Below are 20,828 nucleotides of genomic sequence, written 5' to 3' on the forward strand. Positions count from 1 at the left end.
GTTTATGTTATGGTTTAAAGAAAAGATGAATGTTTTGTAACGAATAATTAAAGTTAACGTTTCCGTGAAAAGTTTTAATTAACTCTGATTTGTAAGAACTGTATTTATGAATAAATCTGACGCTAAAGTAGGGCACCGGTAACGGGGCCATACAGTGGGTCAGAGGGAAGCCCCTCATATGCCATCCGCGGGACATATGGATCACCCACATAACTCACTGAAGGAAGAACAACGATACGTCCCAGAGACCATGCGTGGAAGCATCCAGGCACCCTCAGAAGTCATCCGCGTGGTAGCATGTTCACCCGCTAAGATGACCGAAAGGCAATGCCACAGGACAACTGTAATTAACTAACTACCTTCTAGAAGAATTACCAAGATCCTTTCTTGGAGAATACGTGACCCATCAACCAATGAATGAAGGGCAGCTGGCCAGGTTGTTATAACTCTGCACATGGCCAGGGTTATCTCGTTCTATCATAGAGAGACATGTGTCCCGGTTGTTATAACCATGCACATGGGACGTATAGATCAGCCTATCATATGGGGGCACGTGTCCAAACGGTTACGAGGGACCTTCTAGAATGGGACAGCTGGCCCAATCACATTCCCACACCCTTCGGCTAAAATACCTTCACAATCTGCATGAGGTATTTATTCACTCCCAACTATCTACTCTAAATACTTAAGTACCTTCTCTCTATTAGAACGGTACTTATTCTCACGCTGGAGGGTGGTTACGGGGAAGACCCCCCCCCCTCTTATCCTTCCCGTAACGAGCTCACGGTGTCTGTTTTGCAGGTTTCTGTCACTGGACTTTGGGAGATTGAGCTTATATCGTTGTTGGTTGTTGTTGTATCCTACCCTGTAGACTCATCGGATCTAGGACCCGTTAAGGAGAGTAGATATGTGTTTCTTCAATAGTGGTTCAATTAGACATGTTTGTATTTACTTTATATCATTGTGTATATTAGTGTGTTTTGCGCACAAGCTTGGTTTACAGACAATTTAGAAAACATTTCCAAATTAAGAAGCGGTCCTACAGATGTCAACGGCTTGCCTAAGACCCTACCGCCTCAGTGTGCCTCACACATTTTAAAATCAAGTATGGTGCCTGCCTCTCAAAGGTAAATGCACCATGTCTCTAATTTACAGCCTCAAGTCAAAGTAAAGGGATGCAAAGTCAAATGCTTTGACGTGAACTTAATTATATTTTGACCAAATGCAACACTAACTTCTTATGAAATTGAGCTGAACCTGTGTGAGTAACCATGGAGTGTGTGAGTAACCATGGAGCATGCAAGGCAATACAAGAACTGCTGCAAACAGATTGCCAAACTGCCAATGCCACTGATTAAGGCTCTAACCAGCATTAAAAAGGGTTAACTTCAACCTCTTAACAAGAAATCATGTGGCTTGCTATCCTATCCTTTAATCACTGGGTGGAGTCGACAACGGGCCTAGTATGAGAGAGATGCCGTTATACTAGCGTCAAGGCTGATTATGAAAAACATCAATGAAGGGATAGACGAAGAGAAATATTTCAAAACTGATTCCAGTTTTTAACAGCTTTAATATAATTCTTAAACCTTATAATATTTTCAATGATATAAAGGGATAGAGGAAGAGAGATCACATATGTATAGCAGTGCCTATTAATATTTGTATAATATCATAGACTTACGCATATTGGTGTGTTTTGTGTAAAAACGTAGTTAATAAACAAATAAAAAAATGTTACCAAAGAAGTACGCCCATGGAAGTGGGCTGCTCACCTAAGACCCTATGGCCTGGGTGAGTCTCATGCTTTTCAAAATCAAGTCAGTACCCACTCCTCAAAGGTAATGCATCATGTTTGTACGTTATAGCCTCAGATCAATGTAAAAGGATGTGAAAGTTTCGGTTTGAACTGCTGCAAACAGGGCAGCTGAGTGCCAATGTCACTGATATATGCTCCAACCAGCATTACAAATAATAATTTCAGCCTCGTAACAAGAAATCATGTGACTTGCTAAGATACAAAATATCCAATCACTTATTCACTTGGTGGAGTCAACATTGGGCCTAGCATACAACTGACATTTGTTAATCTTAGTGTCAAGCCCAATCACGAACAACCCCAACTATAGTACGATACCGTCACTACCTATCGGTCCCTGGGCAGAGTATGCCCATTTATGGCCTTCTTTGTTAAGAATTACTCACTGGAATCAATGCTATCTTAAACTCATTACCCACCTAAAAAACCAGCTCCATATATTAAATACTACACACTCATAACAGTTCTTAATACTTTAACAACTGCAACTTTATGTAACCAATTAATATCATTTTTGATGCGGATAAACTGATTAGCATAGTCTAATACCATAGGTTCATCCCAGTCCAAGCTTGCAAAATAATCAAAATCTAATCGCATACACAAATACCCGTCCTGTAAGTTTTGGTTATTCACATCGATTTGAAACATCATCCAATCTGATTAAACACAAAGATCTCAATTTGCCCCGAATTATAGTTGAAGCATTCAAACATCAACAAAATCAGAACAACAATACATTGAAAAAAATACCATAAGTTAATCACAGTGTAATAGGCTTAATTTCATCATAAAATTCTGCTAACAATATAATCCAGTGAAACTTAGGGTTTACTCAAAATCAAATTCTCACAAGCCAATTAATCGTAAATCAAACTCTATATGACACCTCAAATCACCAATACAAAACTCAATAACCTGAATTTAATTCAAGCCACAGCTACCGGCTGTTGCTTCGTCGGCTCAATCTTCGTCTTCGACTTCTGCTCGGCAAAATCCTCCATGTTATAAATAACCGTGATGTAAAGCGAGCAGCTAGGGCACCGAGCGATCTCTTCGCCGAGCTTCAACTCGTCTTTTGTGATCTGAAACAGGTCGCCGCAAGGGCAGGGGTACGTGTACGCCTTCAGCTCCTCGTTCCACTCCATGTCTTAGATCTCCACGTCGTCGTACGACATCGTCGGAGCTTGTTTGTAGTCTCGCCGGAGATTCAAGGCTGTTGTGAGGCTAGGGCTTGCAGATGGAGGTTATGAAGGGTGGAGAGTTAGATTTTAAATGTTGTATATTAACACCCTAGAGTTTTGAGATTTTGTTAGCTGTTTTTTTATACTATTTCTAAATGTTTCGGCTTTCGAGTTTAAACTTGTTTTTAAATAGGCTTTTAGTTTATGGTCTTTGTGTAAGAAAAACTGTTTTGCAACAAAATGAGTTAAATGCATTATATGTTTAAAACTTGAAAACTATCGAGCAGTGTGACAGGTACAACGCATGAAATCGATCGGTATCGGTTCAATGCGTTATATTAAAAGTTTTGCGTCCGAAGCTTCGCTAGGCCCAACATCGTTGCCACCTCTTATATTAAAAACTCGGTTAAGATCATGGCTCGGTTTGTTGGCTCTATCTTAGACCCGTTTAATTTCAAGATCGACCTCGAGCCTAGCCAAGTTGTCTTGAGCTCGAACCCAACCTAGCCTTACGTCTTGAACAGATGTTACAACTCCCAAAACCTCTTCAGCGCTGAGTTCATCATCCTCATCATCTCCAAATTCCAAATTCAAACACACAAATTAATAAAGCAACCAGAGAGAGATGCAGCAGTAGTGATGAATATGCAAGGTCTTCATCATCAACAACAACAATTAGCTGCTCTACTCTCCGTAGCTCTTCCCAAAGACAACAAGGACTCCTCCTCTTCTTCATCGATAAAACCTAATAATATTCCTCCGTCTGAAGGGAATATAGACGACGATAATACTTCTCGATTGGCCGCCATCAATTCACTTCACCGCGCCATTGTTTACCCTCACAACTCCCTTCTCGTCACTCACTCAGCCTCCTTTCTCGCCCAGGGCTTCTCGCAACTCATTACCGATAAGTAAGTGATTGCTTCTTAATTTTCATTACATGTTTTAGGTTTTTGTTATTAGAGCTTGAATTGCTGTTGTTAATGTTATTATTAGATGAGGTGTTATGCTAAACCTAGTGTCATATCTATAAGGTTTAAGGATAGTTGTAGTTGTCACACAAGCGTTTGCTGATGGATTAATATAGGGTTGAACGTATATGTTGAATTTTGATTACATGCTTTAGGTTTTCATTACTAGAGGCTGGATAGTTGTTAATGTTATTATTTGTCTAAAATTAGATCATGTGTTATGCTTAACCTAATTGCTTCATATGAGATATGTACAGAGTTTATTGCCTATGCTAGCCCCAGTGTCATATCTATGAGGTTTACGGATAATAGTAATAGTGGTACGCGCACATCTGATTAATTTCGTAGCTGGATCGATGGATTAATATAGCATTGGACTTGTCTATGATTGCTAATTGGATTTGTATGCACTGAATGATATAGGTTTTCATCAATAGAGGTTAAACGGTTGTTATTTATGGTGGGCAAAAGTAGATGATGTATTATGCTAAACCTAATTGCTTCGTGTGAGATATCTCCAAATTTACAGTCATAGCTATAAGGTTCAAGGTGTGATTGTGATATGTGAAGTTAGTTTCAGTGAAAGGCATAATGTTAGAAGAAAATCAGGATTGTTAATGTTATCTTGTTATAGAGATTAGAGCATTACCACAATGTTGGCTATTGGAATTTGACGAAATTAATGTTCCAACAAAACCATGGATAGCTTACTCTAACGGAACATCATGTTCTCTGCTTCTTTCTGAAACAAGTTAATTGTTGGCATGAATGTTTCTTTTCTTGTTTTTTTCTTTGTTCCAATTCCAGTGAACTAGAGACTGGTTTTGCTGTAAACGTAAACCTTTGAATTCCATTTAGTGATGGTTGTGTTAGAGTGCAATCTGGAAAGTATGCTCTTGTTAAGTTGTATAAACATATGCTAGGCGGTTTGCACTTTTATAGATTACTTATGCTAAACCGTGAGGCCTAACTGTGCAACCACTTAACACGCGAACATACAAAGTAGAATGTGTCCATAATACAAACATAAGTATGTGCAATAGATTTACATGCATGTAATTAAGTTGCAAATATGCAACACGTTAGGATCTTTCATTTAGCAGGCTGGCATCAGCAGATTGCACTTATCCCTCACAATATCTTTCAGTTTTACGTGGTTCCTTTCTTTTTTTTAGTTATGCACATTCACCACAAGATAGCATGTGTAAATTGTTCACCCATGCTTATATACACTTGTTCTAAACATGTGATTTCTAGATTTTGGGTGGACCTAACTACATATCTGACAGGACTTATTTTCTGGAGTCACTTTTCTTTTGGTTAACCATGAGAACTCGTTAGCGCCACCTTTTTGTTTTAAGGGTAAAATACCCTCTAAAGTAAGTAGATTCTTTTTTATTTTGGGGAAAATGAGATCATATACGTTCAAGAATATATAGGAGAACAAAGAAGACTTAACTGTACGTGAAGGTTAATAGTTACGGTTGTAATCTTATAACTCACAGAAGGGGAAATCCTGATTATACGATATACATCAGGGACGTATAGGCAACAGTGTAAAATCATTCCTAAATACAATCTTAAGTCATGAGTGTGCCTTCCGACAGCCTTTCTCAAGATGGAGCATGTTCATGCACGATATGCTACCAATGAAGTCAGCTTTTGGGTCTTTGATAGGGGTTAGATCCGGTTTAGTCCTGGGGTTTACACTAGAGTAATATATCATATGTTTCACAGATACTTCTTTAACTAGTTGAGACTCTCGATCTATCTTGTCATTCCTTTTAGAGAAGAATCTTTCTTTACCTTAACTTGACTGTAACGATTATGATTATACTTAATCAAATTCCGGCCAAAGCTAAATATAAGTTTGTTAAAAAGTGTCATTGTGTATTTGCTTATAATCAAATACTTTAGTTGTGATACTTTTTGGCATGTAATCAACTATTTTTTACTTTGTTATAGTGGTACAATGAGTTTAGTAGGCAACTCTATTAAAGGGAGAGCGACCTGCCCCCTACTTTTTTCATCCTGAATTGACTGTGTTTTCCAACTCACGTGGATTGTATGTGGAAGATCATTTACAAGCTTATGAATTGTATCATGATTTTTCTCTATCAATGCCATCATTTAGTACTGCATATATGTTTATTATGCAGGGACCAATTATGCATAATTTTTGATTTTTTAAAGATACACAGTAGATACTGCAGATCTTACTTTTCACATTGGAACTCTATGTGCAAGGTTTAAAATATGTTTCTTATTTTTTATATTTATTATGGTTATTTTGCTTGCTTTATACAGATCATATACAGTACGCCAAGCTGCTGCTACAGCCTATGGTGCCTTATGTGCTGTCTTATGTTCACTCCCGAGTGGAAGGCAGAACCATGTTATTCTTGGAAACTTGGTTGATAGATTTATCAGTTGGGCATTGCCACTGTTTAGTAATGTGAATGCTGGTAACGGGACTGTGGAGTTTGCAGCAGAAGCTCTCCATGAGTTCCTTAATGTTGGAGATATTGCAGCTACTGAGAGATATGCGCTACCCATTCTTAAAGCATGCCAAGAGCTTCTAGAAGATGAGAGAACCTCGTTAAGCTTACTACACCGGATTTTGACCATTTTGACTTTGATTTCTCTTAAGTTCTTTGCCTGTTTTCAGGCCCATTTTGTTGACATAGTTGACTTGCTTCTTGGGTGGGCAATGATACCCGATCTTGCTGAAACTGATAGGAGTGTTATTATGAATAGTTTTTTGCAATTTCAGAAACATTGGGTCAATAATTTACAATTCTCATTGGGATTACTTTCAAAGTTTTTGGGTGACATGGATGTACTGCTTCAGGATGGAAGTTTGGGGACCCCACAACAGCGTCAAAGATTGCTTGTGTTGTTGTCTTGTTTTTCTACAGTTTTGCAGTCTACAGCATCTGGGTTACTAGAGATAAATTTACTTGAAGAAATTAAAGACCCCCTTAGCAAAATGCTTCCACAATTATTGGGATGTTTGTCAATGGTTGGAAAGAAATACGGTTGGTCAAAATGGATCGTTGATTCCTGGAAATGCTTGACTCTTTTGGCTGAAATTTTGAGTGAAAGGTTTTCACCTTTCTACAGTTTTGCTGTTGATATCCTGTTTCAAAGCTTGGATATGAAGAAAGCCACTAAAGCTTTAAACACCGAGAAACTTACTTCTTTTCAGGTTCATGGAGTTCTGAAAACCAATCTTCAGTTACTATCACTTCAGAAGCTTGGTCTTCTATCTTCATCTTTACATAAACTATTGCAGTTTGATTCACCTGTATCTCAGCTTCGTTTGCATCCAAATCACTTGGTGACCTCAAGTTCTGCTGCTACTTATGTTTTCTTACTTCAGCATGGAAATAATGATGTTGTCGAATCTGCAATAACTTCATTACTTGAAGAACTAAGCATGTTAAAGAGAATGCTTGGTAATGCAAATCAGTTTGCCCCTAACATAATTTCCAAAACCGAGCTGTTTGCACTCTTTAAGTTTGATATGAAAGTTCTCTTGAGTTGTGTTTCTTTGGGTGGTGGTAACGCTTTGATAGGCAAAGCAGAAATAGATTCATTATATGTTAATAGATCAGAGAAAATGAAGTGTCATCTTATTCAAAACTTGAATCCTTTTGAACCACCTATACAAGCATATGTGGAGTTGCAAGTAAGTATTTTTAAGATGCTAAATAGGCTAAGTACAGTTGAATTTCTTAGCAAGTTCTCAATAAGGAAATACAAAAATGAAAACATTTCAGTTGGTGATCTCAGGAAGTACACTGTGCTACTCACAAGAGCTCTTCATATTTCATCTCCTTTGGCAGTTAAACTAGAAGCATTACAGTGGATACGTACATATTGTGAGACAGTTAAGCATACATATGATAGTTCAAAGTATAAAGATTATGACTATCTTGAGTTTTTTAGTGAGATAGTTTTCTCTGTTCTTGATGCTGCATCTGATAGGGAATCAAAGGTGAGGTGCCAGGTTGCATCGGTATTGGAAATGTTCCTGCACTCAAAACTCATACACCCGATGCAGTTGTATTTTTTAACTGAAATTATTCTTGAAAGGCTTGGAGATCCAGATGAAGATATCAAAGAATTATATCTAAAATTGCTTTCTCATGCATTACCTGTCACAATACTTACATGTGGCATGCATTATGATGGATCGGTTACCAAGTATAGGTCAACCAAGCAGTGGAAGAAAATTTCTGCTTTAAAGCAACTGCCACAACAGCTTCACTCAAAGCAGTTAGTTTCAATTTTAAGTTACATTTCACAAAGATGGAAGGTGCCACTTTCTTCTTGGATTCAACGGCTTGTTCATACTTGTAGAAATGTAAAGGATTTTGCTTTGGTCCAACAAGAAGACACAATAAACTTGCATGCAACAAGTTTATGGTTGGACTTGAATGTAGAAGAAAATCTTCTTGATAGAATATGTTCAGTAAATCTCCTTGCTGGAGCATGGTGGGCCATACATGAAGCAGCTAGATACTGTATTACTACACGTCTTCGGACCAATCTTGGTGGGCCTTCACAGACTTTTGCTGCTTTGGAGCGAATGCTTTTGGATGTTGCACATGTACTACAGGTTAATTCTGACCAAAGTGATCCAAACTTAAATCTTTTAGGTAATTCTTCTTACACACATTTGTTACCGTTGAGACTGTTACTTGATTTTGTTGAGTCACTGAAGAAAAATGTGTACAATGCTTATGATGGATCAACTGTTTTACCATCTCCATCGCGCCAGAGTTTAGTTTTTTTCAGAGCAAATAAAAAAGTTTGTGAAGAATGGTTTTCTCGAATATGTGAGCCAATGATGAATGCAGGGATGGCCCTACAATGTCATGATGCTACGATTCATTATTGTGGTTTGCATTTGCAAGAACTGAAAAGCTTAGTGGCTTCATCTATGATGGAAAAATCAAGGAGCCAAGTCATGGAAAACCTTCATAACATGAAATCTAGGTTTTCTGGAGATATCTTGCGGGTTCTTCGGCATATGACTTTGTCTCTATGTAAGAATCATGAGCCTGAGGTTTTAGTTGGGTTGCAAAAATGGGTATTGGGTGCATTTTATCCTTTATTTGTGGAAGAAAACCAAAGTATGAGTGATGATAATAGACTTGGACCTTTGTCTTGGATTAAAGGGCTTGTTTATCAAGCACAAGGTCAGTATGAAAAGGCTGCTGCTCATTTCACGCATTTATTACAAACTGAAGAATCACTTGGTTCTATGGGATCCGAAGGTATACAATTTGCTATAGATCGTATAATTGAAAGTTACAGTGCAGTTTCAGATTGGAAATCACTTGAATCTTGGCTCTCAGAGTTGCAACTGCTTCGTGCTAAGCATGCTGGTAAAAGTTACTCTGGTGCTCTAACAATGGCAGGAAATGAACTAAATGTAATTCATGCTTTAGCTCATTTTGACGACGGTGATTACACGTCAGCATGGTCTTGCCTTGACTTGACGCCTAAAAGTAGCAATGAACTTGCGTTAGATCCAAAAGTAGCTCTACAAAGAAGTGAGCAGATGCTTCTACAAGCAATGCTTTTTAATATTGAAGGGAAGGTGGAAAAGGTGCAACATGAACTACAAAAGGCGAAGTTAATGCTGAATGAAACATTTACGATTTTGCCACTTGATGGGTTGACAGAAGCAGCAGAACATGTTAACCAGTTGCATTGCATATCTGCATTTGAAGAAAGTTGCAAGGTTTCAGGTACCCAGGATGTAAAACTTCCATTGTTATTAAGCTCGTATATTCAAGAATTAAAGTTCCCAAGCAGTCATGTTCATCAAGATTGTAAGCCATGGATGAAAGTTCTGCGCGTTTATCGAACCGTTCATCCTACCTCTCCAGTGACTATATATCTCAGTCTGAGTTTACTTAATTTAGCTCGAAAACAAAAAAACTTGATGTTGGCAAATCATCTCAGTGACTATTTGAGCAAGTGCCATTTAGGGTCTTCTGATGAAAGTTTTCTTAAATCAGTCTTGGCACGTATGCAATATGAGAGCATTCTCTTGAAGCGTGCTGAAAACAAGCTTGAAGAGGCTTATACAGGTCTATGGTCGTTTATTAGTCCTTCCATGGGCCCCTCCTCATCTGTTGTTTCTGCTGATTCTAATGACACTTTAAAGGCAAAAGCATGTTTAAAACTTTCAAATTGGTTAAAAAGGGACCGCATGGATGTCAATTTGGAGAATATTGTTTTCAAGATAAGATCAGAACTTAGTGCAAGTGATGATAATATGAACTCTCAATTGAGGATGGATCTTATTGTTGAAGAAGTTGTAGGCACAACTACTAAACTCTCTTCACGTCTATGCCCCACGATGGGGAAATCATGGATTTCTTATGCTTCTTGGTGTTATGCTCAAGCAAAGGCAACTCTACCTACTCCAAATGAATCCGCCCTTCAGTCTTGCTCCTTTTCTCCGATTCTTGGTTCAGAAGTATTGCCAAACAGATTCCAATTTACTGAAGAAGAGCTCTCAGGAATCAAATATGGTGTTTTAGAGCTTCTTCATAAAGCAAGAGATGTTAAAGATTCAAACAGTGTCCCTCATGATGAAAACTATGATCACTCGGTGGTTGAGCAAGTAGTGAAAATATTAGAAGCTGCAGCTGGAGAACCTGGAGCCGAAAGTTTTAGTTGTGAAAGCCTTTCTGCTGTTGTTACCTCTCAGTTGCAAAAGTTCTTTCTATTTGCAAACATTAGTGTTGAAGGAACTAACTCATCACTGTTTAATGATTTGGTTGGTGTTTGGTGGTCTTTGAGAAAAAGAAGGGTGTCTCTATTTGGGCATGCGGCTGAAGCTTATATAAATTACCTGTCACATTCATCTTCCAAGCTCTGGGGTGGTAAAGTGGCTGATGCTGCTGGGGATAAAGGTCAAAAGAATGCTAGTGTTACCTTGAAAGCTACACTATATGTTTTGCATATCCTTCTCAATTATGGAAAAGAGTTAAAAGCCATCTTGGAACCTGCGTTTTCAACAGTTCCTTTGCTGCCTTGGCAGGTGAGACCCTTTTTTGCTATTCAAAGGTTTCTGTTTACCAATTATGTTCTGATTATTATCTCTATTTGAAGGAAGTGACTCCACAAATATTTGCTCGTTTAAGCTCTCATCCTGAAGAAGATGTTCGGAAGCAGCTTGAGAGCATTCTGGTAATGCTGGCAAAGCAATCGCCATGGTCCATAATTTATCCAACCCTTGTTGATATTAACACAAGTGAAGAGGATCCTTCAGAGGAGCTTCAATGCATATTGGCATGTTTGGTAAGTGCGTGGGATATATTTGTGATGAGTAATAGTTTGTTTGAAAGGTGTTTTATGATGTTTGTTTCATTTGTATGTGAAAGTACTTATCCTTTTAGGATCACTAAAAACCTAAGTATTCATACTGTATATGCAGAACAAGCAATATCCAAGGTTAGTCCAGGACGTTCAGCTCATGATTAAAGAGCTAGAAAATGTAACTGTTCTTTGGGATGAATTATGGCTCAGCACATTGCAAGATCTTCACTCAGGTAGCATTTCTTACCAAGTTGAATGTAGACAGTAGGTTCTTCACAAGCAATTATATAAGCAAATTGCAATGGCCAATGAGTATGAAACAACAAAGCACATGATTTAGTTTTCTGATGTCATACAGTGTCACATGCCTGCAACTTATTTCTGCTCTTCCAAAATAAAGAAATTTAACCAAAATTTCAGCAAAGCTGATTTTTTATTGTTTAACATCTCAGTAGGTCTTTGCTGATTATTACCGTGCATTCAATGCGAGATTGTTTCTAAATATAAGCATATATTTTTTATTTAAGTTTATACTCTTTTGAGCATTCTCTCAATCAAAAGATGGGAGGGGGTAGAACCGAACATTCATTTAGGTATCATCACATCAGGGGCTGCCAAAGATTTCACATGTTTATTTATTTAATTGTGTATCTGCATCTTTGAACATCATCTTTTCTTACTTTTTAGATGTAATGGGACGAATAAATTTGCTGAAGGAGGAAGCATCACGTATCGCAGAGAATGTCACTCTTAGTCACACTGAAAAGAACAAGATAAACGCTGCAAAATACTCTGCTATGATGGCACCCATTGTTGTAACCCTGGACCGTCGTTTAGCTTCCACCTCTCGGAAACCCGAAACACCTCACGAGATTTGGTTCCATAATGAATATATGCCACAGATCAAAGCAGCCATTTCAAACTTCAAGACTCCAGCATCTGCTGCTGCATTAGGAGACATTTGGAAACCATTTGATACCATTGTTGCATCTTTAGCATCTTATAGAAGAAAATCCTCAATATCCTTGGGAGAAGTTGCTCCTCAACTAGCTCTGTTATCGTCATCTGATGTCCCAATGCCTGGTCAACATGGTCTGACAACTAATCTTCAGGGAATTATCACAATTGCATCTTTCTCTCAACAAATAGTTATTTTGCCAACAAAAACAAAACCTAAGAAACTTGTTATAGTGGGCTCAGATGGTCAAACCTACCCCTTTTTATTAAAAGGCCGGGAAGACCTACGTCTTGATGCTAGAGTAATGCAACTGTTGCAAGCTATAAATGGTTTTCTACACTCGTCTCCTGTATCCATCCGTCATTATTCAGTAACACCTATTAGTGGTCGAGCCGGTTTGATTCAGTGGGTGGAAAATGTAACGAGTATTTATAGTGTTTATAAGTCTTGGCAGAGCCGTGTACAGGCTGCACAACTTTCAGGGGTTGCTTCTGGAAATACAAAGAACTCGGTTCAATCACATATACCTCGGCCTACTGATATGTTTTATGGTAAAATTATACCAGCACTCAAGGAAAAAGGCATCAGAAGAGTGATTTCTAGAAAAGATTGGCCTCATGAAGTCAAACGGAAAGTTCTTTTGGATCTTATGCACGAGACTCCTAAACAACTTCTTCAGCAAGAAATCTGGTGTGCAAGTGAAGGTTTCAAAGCCTTCCGCTCTAAATTGAAAAGGTTCATATTTTCAAATCATCTTTGAGCAGTTATTAATTGCAAGAAAATAACTACTGAGATTTGGATTATGTCTCTTATTTGTTTTTATTTGCTTTCAGGTATTCTGGAAGTGTAGCTGCCATGAGCATGGTAGGGCACATATTAGGTCTTGGGGACAGACATTTGGATAATATTCTTTTGGACTTCCATAGTGGGGATATTGTCCACATTGATTATAATGTGTGCTTTGACAAAGGACAACGGTTAAAGGTTCCTGAAATTGTGCCCTTTCGACTGACACAAACACTTGAAGCTGCTTTAGGATTAATGGGCACTGAAGGCTCCTTCAGGAATAACTGTGAAGCAGTTCTTGGTATCTTGAAGAAAAATAAAGATGTACTTTTGATGTTATTAGAGGTTTTTGTCTGGGATCCCCTTGTGGAGTGGACACGTGGTGATTTTCATGATGATGCAGCAATTGTTGGTGAAGAAAGAAAAGGCATGGAGCTGGCAGTTAGCTTAAGTTTATTTGCATCTCGTGTGCAAGAAATCCGTGTACCTTTACAGGTGTTTTTACATTTTTCACGTTTTCGTTTTTTTGTAAAGTTTGTTGGATTTTCAGGTGCAATTTCATCTTCTTATGCTGAAGCACTGAATATTTTCTTTTTCAAACTGTCCAGGAGCATCATGATCTCTTATTGACTACATTACCAGCTGTTGAATCTGCTCTTCAGGTAGGTTGAAGTAGTTAGTAGTTACAATTACAATCTGTTTTGCAGCTTATAACTGTTCTTATCTGGAATGTTTCTCTAACTATGAGAATGTTACATTGTTACCAGAGGTTTGCAGATGTTTTAGGTCAATACGAGATTGTGTCAGCTGTCTACAATCGCACAGATCAAGAGAGATCTAACCTTGTTCTTCGCGAGACATCAGCTAAAGCAATTGTTGCTGAAGCAACTAACAATTCAGAGAAAACCTGTATTGCTTTCGAGTTACAAGCTCGGGAATTTGCTCAAACAAAGGCTGCTGTAGCCGAGAAAGCCTTAGAGGCTGCAACCTGGATTGAACAACATGGCCGAATTATTGATGCTCTAAGAAACAGTTCTATCCCAGAGATAAAATCCCACATACAGTTAAGTGGTAAAGAAAAATCTCTCTCTCTTACATCTGCTGTTTTGGTAGCAGGGGTTCCATTTACAGTTGTTCCAGAACCTACACAAGTACAATGCCATGATATTGATAGGGAAGTTTCTCAGCTGGTTTCTGATTTGGATCACGGGCTCACTTCTGCTGTTACATCGCTCCAAACATATTCATTGGCTTTACAAAGGATTTTGCCACTAAATTACCTTACAACCAGCCCGGTCCATAGTTGGGCCCAGATTCTGAAACTTTCAGTAAGTTCAGTTTCATCTGATATATTATCTCTCACCAGAAGACAAGGTGCTGAACTGGTAGCAAAAGTGCATGAAGATGGTTTTGAGACTGTTAAACTCATTCATAATGATTTGTGTCTTCAAGTTGAGAAGTATGGGGATGATATTGAAAGGGTTGAAAAAGAGTATCAAGAATTGGTGAATTCGATCGGTGCAGAGACCGAGTCCCGACCCAAGGATCGTCTCATGGCTACTTTTACAAATTTCTTGCATTCAGCCAGCCAACCGGTCAAAGATTCCAGATTGCAAAGTGTAGTAGGCATAGCTGTAAGTTCTCTTTATAATGAGGTTAAACATAGACTTGGTGAGTTATTGAATCATTCAAGCGGGACAAGAACTATGAATAGCTTTCTTCTAAGTGAACTTGAGGAGAAAATAGAGAAATGTGTTCTTGTAGCAGATTGGTTGAATGAAGTAAAGCAATCAATTTCCATGGATATACCAGATAATTCTTTTAAAACAAACTGGGCTTCCATTTTTAAAACCAGTTTACTCTCATGCAAAACGTTGGTTGCACAAATGGTTGAAAATGTTGTACCGAATGTTGTAAGATCTGTTATTTCATATGATTCAGAAATTATGGATACATTTGGATCTCTTTCACAAATCAGGGGTTCAATCGATGCAGCACTTGAGCAGTTAATTGAGATTCAGTTAGAGAGAGCATCTTTAGCAGAGCTGGAGCAGAGTTATTTTGTGAAAGTAGGGTTTATAACTGAAAAACAGTTGGCTCTTGAAGAGGCTGCTGTTAAGGGTCGGGATCATCTTTCATGGGAAGAAGCTGATGAGTTGACATCTCAAGAAGAAGCTTGCAGGGCCCAACTGGATGAGCTTCATAAAACATGGAATCAGAGGGATATTCGAACTAATTCTTTGATAAAAAGGGAAGCAAGTGTAAGAAATGCATTAATGTCTGCTGAAAATCATTTTCAGTCTTTAATTGGTCAAGAACAGGTTAAAGGAACCAAAGCGCTTCTCTTGGCAATAATCCAGCCCTTCTTTGAGTTGGAATCAGTTGATACAACATTATCATCATATGGTGGATCATCAGATACTACAAATACAGTTGTTTCCCATATTTCAGATTTGATTAGTTATGGTAGTGCAATACCAACATATATATGGAAATTATCTGGTTTACTGGAAACCCATTTGTTTTTTATGTGGAAAGTAGCGGTTATGGATTCTTTTCTTGATTCCTGCATACGTGTAGCAGCTTCATCAAGGGATCAAAACATAGGTTTTGACCAGGTTGTAAATGCTGTTAAGAAAAAGCTATCTAGTCAACTCCAAGAACATGTTGGTCAATATCTAAGAGACAAAGTTGCTCCTCTTCTGTTGACTATGCTGGATACAGAAACTGAACATTTAAAACAAATGACTGGAGATCCAAATGATCCTAATTTTGAAGAGATAACAAGTGATACAGGTGCTGTTGAAAGAGTGAAGTTAATGCTTGAAGAATACTGCAATGCACATGAAACAGTAAGAGCGGGAATGTCGGCTGCATTGCTCATGAAAAGACAAGTTAAAGAACTTAAAGAGGGCCTACACAAGACATGTTTGGATATTATACAGCTGGAATGGATGCATGATATTACATTAAGCCCGTTACATAACTGCAGGCTGATATGTCACAAATTCCTTTCAAATGATGACAACACACTTCCACTTATTCTAAACCTCAGCAGGCCTCGATTATTGGAAACCATACAATCTTCAGTAACCAAAGTGGTTCGCTCAATTGAGGGCTTGCAAGCGTGTGAACAAACTTCAATCACAGCCGAAGGCCAGCTGGAGAGAGCCATGGGTTGGGCTTGTGGAGGGCAAAACACAGGTTTAACCGGGCCTACCTCAGCAAGGAGCTCTGGAATCCCGCCTGAATTTCATGATCATTTAGCAAAAAGACGACAGCTATTATGGAATGCACGTGAGAAGGCATCTGATATAATCAAAATCTGCATGTCAATATTGGATTTTGAAACATCTAGAGATGGAGTACTTGGGACAGATGGCAGAGCGTGGCAGCAAGCTTACTTTAACGCATTAACAAGTTTGGATGCCACTTATCATTCTTTTACACGTAAGCATTAGTTTTGTTTATCAGCCAAACTTCTGAAATATTGTGCTAAGAATGGCTTCTATCAGGTGCCGAGCATGAGTGGGAGTTAGCACAGAGTAACATGGAAGCTGCTTCAAACGCTTTACTTGCAGCAAGCAATGAACTTCGTGTTGCTTCTGCGAAAGCAAAATCTGCATCAAGTATGGAGTTATTTATTATTTTTTATCTGCCTTTTGTTTTAATATTATGATTCTGTATGACGTTAGGTTTTTGCCTTTTCGGGTATTGTTTCCTCCAGGTGATTTACAAGATACATTTGTTGCTATGAGAGATTGTGCTTATGATGCTAGCCTGGCATTGTCTGCTTTTGGTTCTATTACCCGGGGTCACACTGCTTTGACTTCTGAGTGTGGTTCCATGCTTGAAGAGGTATGCTACTTGCAAACTGAAAGAAAATATTGTAAATATCGTATCACATGTTTGATCTTACTAAACCATATTTACTTCATAGGTTTTGGCAATAACAAAAGGTCTACATGATGTTCACACTCTAGGAAAAGAGGCTTCTGCATTACACTCTTCTCTTATGGGAGATCTTTCAAAGGTTTTTAACTTTTCTCTGAAGATATATAACAGAAACCTTCTAAAATCTGTAACTATAATGAGTTTGTATTGAACAGGCAAATAGTATTATGCTTCCACTGGAATCTGTGTTATCTAAGGATGTTGAGGCAATGACTGAAGCTATGAACAAGGAAAAAGAGACAAAAATGGAAATTTCTCCTATTCATGGGCAAGCAATATATCATTCTTACCATGCAAAAATCAAGGAGGCTTGTCATGTCATCAGACCTTTGGTTCCATCACTTACATTTTCTGTTAAGGGACTTCATTCCATCCTTACAAGGTTGGCACGAACCGCAAATATCCATGCAGGAAATCTTCATAAGGTATGCATTGATTGTAGCAGTGGCGGACCTAGGAATTTTTTTCATGGGGGGGCAAAAATTTTTAAGCATCGTATGACTATCACTATATAATAAACTTTTTTCGATTCATACCGGGTCGGGTCGATCCGGGAGACATGATAAAAAGTTAAAATTGAACTAAATTTTACATACATAACAAAATCATGCCAATTGTCATTTAAAATAGGCTTTAATGTTTATTTATTTGTATAGTTTAGAGCTTAATTACTTTTATGTTTATATATAGAGTGTCGGAATCAAGAGATTTGTATTAAAGCATGGATGTGCCTACTATTAGAACTCCACAAGTTATATGTGTACTGCTATACTAAAATATTATTAACATAAAAAGCAAATTTCAAATTAAAAACAAAAAAGCGGAGGATGATAAAACTAAATATAGAATTTAGCATATTATTTATTCAATTAAAAAATAATAAATGATTTACAACTTAGGTTACAGATGTAAGTGGCCGGCCTAGTATGTAGTGTTAATTATAGATTTTTATATTAGTTTTTGGTTGGGTTTTATTTGAAAAGGTCCATCATATACTAGATTAAATAACTATTAACCCTAACACAACTACAACCTATCTTCTTCCTCTTCCTCTACATGTTATTTACATTCAACAGCAGAACCAGCGTGCGCCACCACTGTTTGCCAGAAGAAATCAGATGAGTAGGTGCTAAAAGTTTTAAGGATCTGGGGCAGTAGAAGACCCTAACCAGATTTTTAAGATGGGCGATCGAGATTTTCATGTAAAAATCACACTATAAATATTTTTTTAAGCCGCCCCCCTTTCTTTAAACGTCGGTCCGCCTCTGGATTGTAGTAATTTAATTTTGTAATCATATGTTCATATTACACATTAAAAGTTTATAAATAAAGAAAAAGTAGATGATAGTGTTTGGATCAGCCTGCCCTAAACTTGGGGTATGCATGGGTTAATTTGGGTCAGTTTTGAGCTCAAACCGAACCCAAGAACGTAAATTCAGTTTTTGAGTTTTTTAAAAAGGTTGGTATTGGCTTTGAGTTAGGTTTTTTAGGTTTTAACCTTTCGTCTTAAAATTTTTGGGCCAAAATAGTAAGTTTGTGCTGAAATTTTGGACCTAAATCTTTTTGTTAATTATTAGTTAACGGATTGTTGTCTAGCGACCCAATCTCCCGACTTTAAATATCTGACATTTGTGGTCTTTACTAGGCTCTTGAAGGGTTGGGTGAAAGCCAGGAAATAAGGTCACAGGATCTTATTGGGGACGACACTGGATATGATAACAAAGAGAACGACATCTTTACAAGATCCAATGGCGAGGATGATGAAGAATCACCTCAGGTGACAGGTGTCAATTTGCAAGATAAAGGATGGATATCTCCTCCAGACAGTATCTATGATGACAGCTCAGACTCTGGTGCCACATCAGCTTTCAATAGTTTCACTGGGTCAGAAGTAACCGAACCACATCCAAATGAAAACGATTCGAAAGAAAACACAGATGTATCTAGTTCTTCACCACATGAATCGGAATCTAGAGATAAGGATGTTAGCCCGGTGGATGGTGATCCTGTTGATGATGTGGCATCGCGCTTAAGTTTATCTGAAACAAACGTAGGTGTCGCAAATATTAAACTAGGTACCCAACGTCAAGAGGAAGGCCATAATTCGCCTACACAAAATACAGATGTTGCAGTCCAAGTGAGCAGAGTGAAAAGTAAGTTTTATTAAATTAATTTTATTCCGTATAATTTTTATTACTTAATGTTTTTGTATGTTAGCTCCATTAGGTAAAAATGCATATGCCGTGTCGGTTCTAAGGCGAGTTACAATGAAAATAGAAGGTAGAGATATCACTGATAAAAGGCATGTGTTCTTCCATAAACTTCACCTTTTTTAATTGATCATAGGATTATAGCACATGTTTATTAAAAAGTATATCTTTTATTTTTTCAGAGACATAAGTATTGCAGAGCAAGTCGATTATCTACTTAGGCAAGCAACGAGTGTGGATAACCTCTGCAATATGTATGAAGGTTGGACACCTTGGATTTGAGCTCCTTCAAAGTGGTTACTTGTGCTACAAGCTATTTGACCCATCTTGCACACGTTTCTTGATGATGGTACATGTGCCCTAGTTTGGGACTAAAGCTACTCTAATTTTTGGGGAACGAGGAATCATGGATGCAATATGCCAATTCAAAGAAGGGTATATTCGTCCACGGGCTTTTTCAGAAGACTCTTTATGGGCTGATCTTATTTTGCAACTCGATCTCAAAACCATTGGGAATATTCAAAAGCTGTTACAAGGTATAGTTTCAAAAGGTGTTGTGTGGTATCTTTTTGACTATTTTGCCCCCATGTACTTGCACACTCATTGTTGGTGCCTTGTGGTTTTGCAGTTTTGGAGATTTGAGACTACAATCGGTCTAATGGAAGATGCTGATATCTCTGGTTTTTAAAAAGCAAGAGATGGTCTATCAAGAGGATATTGGGCCCATAATACATGTTAAGTTCTGGTTTCTTTTATATATATATATATATATATATATGACAAATAACTCGCAAACTATGCTTAGACAGAATGATATGGATACCTTTGGGCCAACGCCTGTCATGTTAACCTGCAGCTATGTATGTTACATATAGTGGCACTCGTTACATAACCAATAATATGCTGAAAACCACATTTTTCACTGCTTTGAATGCGATACATGACACTGCTCTGTAATAGTCTCTATTTCTCTTTCTCACCAAGTCTTTTATTTTACTTTTCTTGTGGATTTTGTAAAGTGCCCTGCTTGCGGTGCGCGCATATAATGTATATATGTGTGAACCCTCGGGTGGGCAAAAGTAAAATTGCACTAATTTTGACGTTATTTTACTAATTTTGTGAAAATAACGTTAAAAGTGATGGAAGGTTAATCAGGCATCATGTGGTGGCGTTGATAGCCGAAAGACAAGGGTACATGCACCAATCAGTCGGCGTCCCGATGATTGAGTGCTATGTGCCTTATGTAATATGTCCAAGGCTTGATGCAAAACTACAATCGAGCCGGGGGTCTCACCGGAAGCAGCCTCTCTATCCCTATGGGGTAGAGGTAAGGCTGTCTACATCTTACCCTCCTCAGACCCTACCATAGCTTTGCTATTGGTGGGATATACTGAGTACGATGATGATGATGTATGATGATGTGGATTTTGTAAAGAGTATTAACACTGCTCACAATGGATTTAAGATAGAATGCAATCAGTTTCATATTTTTTAAAAAGTGAAAAATAGTAAAAATCTGTTAAAACGATATTAACACTTATGCATGCTATTTTAATTATCACAGGTAAAGTTTTTTGACAGACATTTTTTTACCTCTATTTA

The 20,828-nt window shown here is 37.9% G+C and overlaps 1 protein-coding gene and 1 pseudogene across 1 annotated transcript; one reads left to right on the top strand and one right to left on the bottom strand.

Annotated features, from left to right (window-relative positions):
- Positions 1–2,540: 2,540 nt before the first annotated feature.
- Positions 2,541–3,012, bottom strand: LOC143583219 (diphthamide biosynthesis protein 3 pseudogene; annotated as a pseudogene).
- Positions 3,013–3,578: 566 nt separating this feature from the next.
- On the top strand, positions 3,579–20,169 carry LOC143583216 (uncharacterized). The gene is made up of 16 exons (XM_077065586.1): positions 3,579–3,914; positions 6,282–11,040; positions 11,112–11,300; positions 11,437–11,551; positions 12,006–13,011; positions 13,110–13,557; positions 13,671–13,724; positions 13,830–16,512; positions 16,578–16,691; positions 16,790–16,920; positions 17,003–17,095; positions 17,172–17,441; positions 18,662–19,169; positions 19,243–19,318; positions 19,409–19,762; positions 19,855–20,169. The coding sequence occupies exons 1-15, from the start codon at positions 3,643–3,645 to the stop codon at positions 19,506–19,508; spliced, it is 10,818 nt and encodes a 3,605-aa protein (XP_076921701.1). The 5' UTR covers positions 3,579–3,642; the 3' UTR covers positions 19,509–19,762; positions 19,855–20,169.
- The last annotated feature ends 659 nt before the right edge of the window (positions 20,170–20,828 follow it).

This window comes from Bidens hawaiensis, unplaced genomic scaffold (genome assembly GCF_021521415.1).
Source record: "Bidens hawaiensis isolate Kalapana, Puna unplaced genomic scaffold, B.hawaiensis_p1.1 tig00032170_1, whole genome shotgun sequence".
NCBI classification, from domain to species: Eukaryota; Viridiplantae; Streptophyta; class Magnoliopsida; order Asterales; family Asteraceae; genus Bidens; species Bidens hawaiensis.